Raw genomic sequence first — 8,943 nt, forward strand, 5'->3', positions numbered from 1 at the left:
TGTAACTAGATGCGTAAGCAAGAGGTTCAAAATGAGGGCCTAGAACAATGGAAAGAGGAACAAATTCAGGTGTCTGAAGCTTGTTGGCTACTCCTGCACCCCACGCCCTGCGCGAGACTGAGTAACATGCAGGTTTGCAGAGTTACCGGGGGTCTTTAAGCAACTGCGAGCACTCAAACCCTGAAGGATCCTGGTCACACAAAGGCTGCACATCTGATGCTTTGGGTCTCTTGGCAGCTTTTGGGAACTGGCCAGGTGGAATCACTTGATGGCTCATGTCGTGTTAGACCTCGCTCCCTCAAACGGCTCCTTCCTCACCTCTGTCTACTCTAGTCACATGGAAAAATCCAGTCCATAGTCACTCAGCCCTTAAAAGCAACTGTGGGATTATGTTAAGGAGGATGCTTTAGTCAGGTTATTTTTCAGGCAGCTTCATCCACCTGGGAGCCTGACTTTGGGCAAACTGTCACAAAAATATTCCTTGAAGGTCTATCTGTCTGGGCTGATGTTTTGTTTAGTGCATTTTTTAATCTAGCTGTATTCTCTCTTGTTCCTTGCTTAGTCCACGGTTAATCTCAGCCCTAATGACAATTCAGAATGCAACTGCAAAGCACAGCACAAATTCCTTCTGCCTTCTGCAACTGAGGTATTCCAATACGAAGTCTTCCTTACCTTAATCTGTGCTCCACTCTGGAGATGTTTCCAGGTGAAATGGCTGAGTTCCATCACACCCCACCCAATTTCTCCAGGGTAGTGAGTTCTGCGAAGAAGTGATACGTAGGAAGGGCAGGGGGCTGGACGCCACAAGTAGTTAACATCGCTGGTACCCTCTATTGCTGGAGATGTCACCCCTATGTAGTGAGTATGGTCAGACTTCCTTGTTCTGTAATCACGTATACCATCTGGGCCTTACAGAGAGAACAGAGAGAAACTCCTTATTTAAATTATTTTTGCTACTAACCTACTTTGGTACACTTTATTTTCTTTTATCTTACTTACAATGCAACAATTTTATATAGCTGTTCCACTTTGCAAGAACATTGTACTTGTTATCCCTTTTGTTAGAGTGTGTCTCCTGGAGTGGGGGTCACGTATGGGTTTTTTTCCCTGAAACATTCCTTTTTCCTGCTCTGAAAATCTGACTACTGAAAAAGGGGCATGACACGAATTGAAAATAGCTTCCTTCTGGTAAAAAGCAATGTTTTGTCATGTTTAACGGGGTGCCTACCTGTTAAAATAGTGCTTTCAGATTTATTTATATAAATATGTTCAGGAAATGAATACGTATTAGCCAAAGATATGAATTTAAAGTGGCTTTGGTTTACTAAATGAAGTCAATATAGGTATTCTAATCCAGAATTAAAGTGGCTTTAATTCATTTTAATTGATTTCAATGTCAACTTAAAATATCATTGAATGCAAAGTCACTTTAAATAACAAAGCCCAGTGGTTTTAAGAGACTTTCTTCAGGTCATTCAGAGACATGTCTACAAGGAATTTTAGTGCAGAATTACAAAAGGGTCTGAATTTATGGAACGAGATGCTGTTCCAGTTGATCAGGTGCATATCCAGAAGGCACAGAAGAAGAACAGTGAAGAGAAGCCATACTCCTCATTGCTGCTCCACTGAGCCTTCAGGCGGGACATCTGGCTGGGAGGCATCACAGCTCCCGTCCAGGTTGAGTACCTGAGTTTTCCTTGGTTGAAACTCAAGGCATGGGAGGGTGGAGGCTGAGGCCCAGAGCTGACCTCAGAGTTTCACTCACGCTGAGGTTCACCAGTGGCCTCCACACCACACTTTCACAGGCTGTAAAACAGAGGCAATGGTGCTCCTTGCAAGGAGCACTGTGAACTTCATAAGCTGCTGTTACGGTCTGTATGGACTAGATATAAATAAGTAAACCAAGTATTTAGAAGCCTGCTTTAGCAACACATAGCTAGAAGCTTAACCTAAGGGCTCGTGATTGCAAGCTGTGTCTCTCACCTGTGCAGACAGGGCAAGAGTGTTACGGGAACTCATAAATCACCAAAGTCTCTGTAGCATCAATTTACAGCCTGAGATTAGTATTGATATTTTTACTGTCAAAACTGAGGGTTGTTAGAGCTTCACAGCGTATGAAGGCAGACTCGGCCTTAATGGTTATTGCAAAGCACTTGGATAATAGCTTCAAAAAAGATACCCCAAATTTAGTATGACTAAGTTAACATTGTGATTGCCTGAGAGGGACAGTCTTGTTATCATTTCCATCATCACCTCTGTAACTGGGACTTTGTAAGGATTCAGCCATCGAATATCAATTAGCCAGACAAACCCCACGCAGGTTTCCCGCTGAGGAGCAAATATCTATTGTCCATGTTTGTGGGGGGGAAAAGAAAAAAAAAAGTAAAGCTCAGCTCTAGAAATGATTCATTGTTTAGTAGAACACAGGTCTTTGTGCATCAACCAGAGCTGCTTTTGCACCAGGCTCAGCCCTAAAGCTTTGCCACAGAGAGAGTTTATAAAGCATAGTGTGGGTTCAAGCCTCTGGAAAAGCCACAAGCCATGTTTTTAGTTAAAAGGACAAACCATTAGAAGCGTGCTGACAAAGTCTCCTACTGGAGCAGCAGCTGATGATGCCAGACGACTTCATTGCTGGTATAGATTTAAATCAATTCCCTGCTGGTCTGCTGATATTTATGCTATTGCTTTAGCTAGTAGAGCTGTATTGATCCAGGCTGAGGATGAAAAAAACCTAAAATCATCCTCCAAACTATCATAGTTACCAGAAAATAAAAACAGAGGTGCAAAACAGGAGGGTGAGTTTTCACAAGGTGCAGCTGTTGAAAATGGATGAAGCAAAACGGGAACAGAAAGGAACTCTTTTTGTGAGACACCTGGGGAGTTGTTCCAAAATAGTTTCTATAATTATATGTTAATCCAACTGAACTTTCAAGTGTAGATAATACTTGACTCCTATTCCTGGGCAAGGGATTCATTTCCAAGCCATATGTCTTCTCAGGATCCATATTAACTGAAAATAGATCACTATGTGCAGAGACAGTTGAAGCAAAGATCGCTCCAGTTCAGTTCAAAGTCAGGTTAGCCTCTCAGTAAAGACTGATCATTTTTGTTTTGACTGTATTGCATGAAAAGGGAAGGGCACCTTTTAAAAACAGGTTCAGTCCTATTCAGCATGGGGGCTAAATTTTAAGCGTGAGTAGTCCGTGCAACGCCTCCTTTAACATCATATCCATGTTTCCAGCATCCTGTGACCAGCAGCTGAGCTCTGAGGAACAGGTACTAACGGAGCCTGCTTCTCTGAGTTGATAGCTGATGCACAGTGTCGTTCCAAAGCCTCTGCATGATGGGGTCCTGCTAATTTATAACATTTTTCATTGTTAATTAAAGGTGATGGGGAAGTTTTCCCAAGATGGTTTCACTAATCCAGTTTTCAGCACAGCCCCAAAACAGTCACATCAGCACAAGTGCAGAGGCAGTGGACTGTGTCATAGGTGCAAAAATAAAAAGCAGGAACCACTTAAATCAACTTTGCTGCCAGAGAAAATACAGCTTGGAACTATGTCCTGATTTTTCCATCGGGTTTATTATTTTTCAACTTCGTAGTCTGAACACTCATGTAACTCCCCTTTCCGGAGAAGAATCTTCACTAATTACGTGTGTTATTGTTCTGTCTGGGCTTCAGAAGAAACAATGTATTTGAATAATTGGTAGAAATTGAACTGTAATTTAATAGAAAGTCGAGCGGTCTCTCAATGCTTCCCACTGTGTGATGAATACTCTGTAAGGAGTGCCTTCTTGTTTGTCATATGGAAAGCAAAGTTTAGACTTTCGTTCTTCCTTGTAGAATAAGGGAAAGGGTAAACAAAGAAAATCAATTATAAATGTTCCATTAATAAGGATGAAGATGGAATATATCTGTCACTGGGAAAAACCCTGGCTCGGTTCCCGAGGGACTGCCTCTCAGCAGTTTTGGCTTAGCAAAGGCGTTTGAGCAGGCTATTCTTGGTCAGATAAAGAGAGGCGCTGCTGGCAGTGCACACTCTGTGGAGACTTGAAATCTCTACAGTATGCTCCCTAGCTTGGGCCAGATGCACTGATTCTCTAGGCACCGTGAAAGACATATTTATTTGATCAAGGGTTTGGAGAAAGCTGTGGGTATATTCCCAGAATAATGAATGGGAGAGGAGAGGAGAGGATGGTAAGAATGACAAGTTATTTAAATAACACTGCAACTGGTTTTCCTTTTGTTTCATTGTTACTGCTGAAATATTAATTATAAGCTAGGGCATTTAATTTTATTTATATTAATGTAAATAAATAATCATATAAATCCTAGCAGTCTTATTCCCCAGCAAGCACATATGCGAGTGGAGTATATTTAAAAGCACAGAGAACCAAGTCATTACTAAATACGGAACTGTTGCTCAAATTTACAACACCCTTTAGGGAATTAGTGTCCTCCCACTCCCTCAACAGCAACAGAAATAGTTCATCTTGCCGGCCAAACAGTAACTTCCAGATGACAATAATCTGACCGGCTGAAGCTGGTGGTTAGGATTACTGCTCGTGGTGGATACAGTTAAGCAAATTTTGTGTAAGGTTTCAGGGAATCAAGGCCAAAATCGTCACCCTGTGATGAACATCTTAAACCTGACCTACACCATATAAACATATAGCAAATACCACGAGTTGTGCTTGGTATTTCTCTGATTAACTCTTTTCAAATTAATTCCATATGTGGACTTTCTTTTTCTGGAGCAAGAGTTCCCAGTTCCAGTTTAACTGGAACATCCCAATTGCTTTCCAGTATAAAATGGCCACAGCTGGCGTTATCTAGGAATAGCTATTTCATGAAGGCTTAATGAAAAGCACAAGTAGGCCCAAGATGTGTGTTTACAACAGAACTTGTTAACTTCCATGCGAGCCGCAGGTACTCTGTGATTTGCAGGAGGAGTGAGCCTCTCCGAAAACAGAGCCCCAGGGCCAGTGATTCTGAATCAGTGATAAGAAGGTTTTCTGTTCTGTCTTAAAACTGATAAGTCAAGCCAGACCGAGTGCTAGATATTAATTTGTGAACGAGAAATGGAGAAATAACGAAAAGCTTAAGCTCTGTTACAGACCATAATTTCAAACATTACTCAAAATGCAAATATGTCTCTCTGGCTTATTTTACTTCCATTATTTTCTTCAAAGATGGAGGTGGAATTTCAGCATCATGAGCTGCTTTCCGTCTTTCATCCATTACGTATACCTCCTCTTGAAAAGCACTAATGGCAGTCAGTAACCAGAGGCAGCCACTTGTAAGGGACAGCACAGGCATCAACAGTGCCCGCATCTCACTGATGGTTTTTTGCCTTTTTTTTTCTGCTTATCTTCAGAGAAAAAGATATCTCCGATATCTCAACCTCCTGGGTATACCCATGCAATTGGCAATCATGATGTTCACCTGCTTGGTGTAGGAATCCATCCTCTGAGAACTACCCTGAGATCATCACCATCTAACACAAGCCACCAGCACTGGGTGGGATGCCACATGCCATTTCTTTGCAGCCCGGCCAGCTTGAGCCCCTCCGCCTGCCCACCCGGGGCTGCCCAGGGCGCTGAAACAACTGCACGTGCTCCACCGCACGGTAAAATGCTTTGTGTTTTTTTCCTGGTTATTTTTAACACATACCACTTCACTGGTCTCATTTTCCGTGCGGCCTCAGGGGGTGGCTTGGGGAGAAACAATTGTGCCAAAACAAACGGTGCAAGATGGGAACAAGTGGCCAAAGGTCAGCACTGCTGAAGCCCGTGTCACCCCAAAGAGGACGGCACCTGGAGCGGTACTCCCACCCTGGCGTGCACACAGGTTTAAATGCTTTTGGGTCCCTGGGGGGAAATGTGGCAAACGAGGGGCTACAGCAATCGGCAGATGAAATCACAAATAGCTCAATCAGTTGCGGTGCTTGTGCAGAGAGTGGAAGTTCAGACTCTTGTATAGTCATCTTTCTTCTTTAGCACTTTCCTTCTCTACATATACGTTATGAAGACAAAGATGATAGGGCTCTTTGAGAACACAAGACGTGTCATTTTAATAGCCTAGTTAGGTAGCTTCCAAAGGTAACACGTATCAGCCAAGCATGCTCCAGGTAGCGCTTAACTCTGTTTTCATTTGCTTAGCTTTTTCTCCTAAATTTGATTAAGAGTAGGAGGTTGGAAGAGAGCAAAAGAAAGCTCTACCCTCCTGTCACCTGCTAAGAGTCATTCAAGCAGTTAATCAGGATTCTCTACGAGAATGACTGAAATGACACAGTGAAGAAGTCCTGCTTAGTCAGGTTTATCGTTCAGTTTATCATCTTTGCTTCCTTGACAAGATGGTTTCTGAGGCTATATGAGAAGGTCAAACCCCTTTTGACCTTAGGGTTGCCAGTTGGGTCAGAAGACCTTCTGATCTTTAAACCATTGGAAATAGAACAGTAATCGGGGGCCTATCTGGCATATTAGGAGCTTGAAACATAGATGCTTGGCTCTTTATCTGAAGAGTCCTAGAATGCATATGAATAATATGCTAATTGTGAACCAATCTGCTAACTTGTAAATCTGCAATAACACGCTTGCTCCATTACAAGCAACAGAACTCTATAAATAATCAGGTGAAATTTACTTTTGCCTTTACAAGCTATCAGTGTCACTAATAGCAAGCTGCGCATTCTCGATGAGCGATTATGTTGCTACGATTAAGTTACTTCTGGTGCTTTAAAAATAACCTTGACTATTCCTCTTGTCGCAGAATTGCCTGGCAGCAATCATTCACGGGGGCAACGCCTGTGTCACACAATACCGTTGCAATGTTATTGGACTAAGGACAGTCAGCAAGAAGAGTCCAAAGCACTTTCCAAGATTTGTTTCTCAGGAAAAGTGCTTTCCCTAGAAAACACATGCTCCTAAGAGAGTGTAATCCACCATCTACTAAGAGTAGTAGCAATCTTACCATGATATTAGATAACAAGCAGGGTAGAAAAAGCTCTTGGGTAGAAAAACCTCTTAGGACAGCACATGGCACAGCCGTTGGATCGAAATAAGTTTATCCAACTCGACATTTTTCTGACACTGGCTCTATTTTTTAATGGTATTAACGATGCTGCAGAAGAGTCGAGTAGGTAAACTGACAGGCTGTTTTTGTCACCGGGTGCTATTTATACAACTTAGACCGTGCAATTTTACCACTGTGTGTCTGACAAGGAGTGGGGATGGTATCGTGTTGGCTCACAGCGAACAGGCAACACAACGTGACCTCCAGGTATTATGCCACTGAATATATTGGTGCTGCACCTCTATCTTGAACACTGTGTGCTGTTCTGGTTTCCCATTCTTACCAATCTCCCGAAATCATCTGTTAAAATGAGAAAGGGTACTGAAAGTGGTTAATGTGGATGTACTTATCTACCTGCGCCATTCTGTTAATTTTAACAGCTGAAAATTAGCAGTAACCTGGAATGAAAGACAATGTGTTTGGCTCCACTTTTTCAGGAAACCTAAATAAATTTTATATTGTCTCTCTCTCAGAAATGACTGAAGAGGCTGTAGCAGAGAGGTGTTAAATAATGACCTTTATGAAGAAGGTGAATGAGGAGTAGTTGCAACATTTCATAAGCCAAAACCTAGAATTAACTTGCTAGGAATAGATTTAAAACATCAAAGGAAATTCTTTTTCATGCAGTTCATTGCTAAATTGAGTCACCTTTTACCGCAAAGAAGTTGCAAGGCAAAAACTATGAATGAGGTTTAAGCGCAATTCGGCAAGGATATTAGATGATATGAATTCTTAGTCTGACCCCAAACTGCAGTTTTTATGTTCCTGTCGCTTGAACACCAATAGGAGAAACTACTGCTGTGGCTCACTTGAAGAGCATGTGCTTATATATTCAGTGCTACTGGAATACATGTACTGTGTTGTAACACAATTTATACCATCCAGATATTGTTTCTAGTACCTTGGCATTTAAGGAAGAAAGAGAGTATCAAAGTACAACTTGTACAATTCTCATTTAATTATTACAAGGTACAAGGGCACCGAAAGGTGTCAGTCTCTAAATTTGTACTATTCAAAAATCATTATTAGTGTGTATCCACATACAGACCATGACAATAATTTAAAAGCTGGCTCCAGGACAAATCCAGATTCATTTCATAAAGGTACATATTTTTTAGTCCCTCAGTTTTATTCTTCGGTCTGCTCTTTTATACTGGTGCATTTGAAATTCAAATGGAGCTCTAGTAGGAAAACATCTCCGTAACCGCCGTTAACTAGAAACACTGAGAAATCCTTGCTGGCACTCAGCAGGAGGTTTTCATTCAGCCCCTCGGCCCAGAACCTCCTTCTCCCCTCGAACACCACCAGAGCTTTTTCTTCAATAAGTGGGTGCGGGGCACACTTTTTAAGTAATGAATGAGAACTGCTGAGCAGGGCACAAAAGCTTCCAAATTGAAAAAGTATCCAGTTCATACTACTGTCTCTGGGTGTGCGTGCATGTGTGTGCCTAGCACATGATAAATAATCCCTTGTGGTTGAAAAATACCCAGATACTTAGTTGATATGAAAAATGTAAACAACTAAAGTAGGGGTTTTTTTTCTATTTAGGCATCAAGCTGTTCGAGGGAACAAAAACCGTGGTGCCTTTTAACATATATTTTGGCCCACTACTTAATCTTTCTTCTCCGTGCTGCTCCTGCTTTAATCAACAGTCCGTTGTGTTAAACAAGGGTTCACTGGATGACCCCAGCAACGCACACAGGCAGTAACGTTGCCCTTCCTCTGTCCCTGTCGGACCTGCAGTCCTGCTCCAGCCTGAAGCAGCACCCCACCGTGTGAGGCCCCTGGTGTCATCACCTACCCGAGAATATCACCCTTGCCTCCACGAGTGGTTTCCCTGCCGAGGCTCCACGGGGGGAGGAGGGCAT

General features: G+C 42.3%; 1 protein-coding gene across 1 annotated transcript in view; it reads right to left on the minus strand.

The window, feature by feature from the left end:
* SPMIP2 (sperm microtubule inner protein 2) overlaps positions 1-8,943 on the minus strand; it is a 35,338-nt gene extending 26,395 nt beyond the window's left edge. Inside the window, exons 1-2 of the mRNA XM_063336282.1 lie at positions 8,877-8,943; positions 673-908 (exon numbers count right to left, since the gene is read on the minus strand). Coding sequence (XP_063192352.1) covers positions 673-908; positions 8,877-8,943 — 303 coding nt within the window. The remainder of the gene's footprint in view (positions 1-672; positions 909-8,876) is intronic.

The sequence above is a fragment of the Chroicocephalus ridibundus genome, chromosome 5 (genome assembly GCF_963924245.1).
Source record: "Chroicocephalus ridibundus chromosome 5, bChrRid1.1, whole genome shotgun sequence".
Classification (NCBI taxonomy): domain Eukaryota; kingdom Metazoa; phylum Chordata; class Aves; order Charadriiformes; family Laridae; genus Chroicocephalus; species Chroicocephalus ridibundus.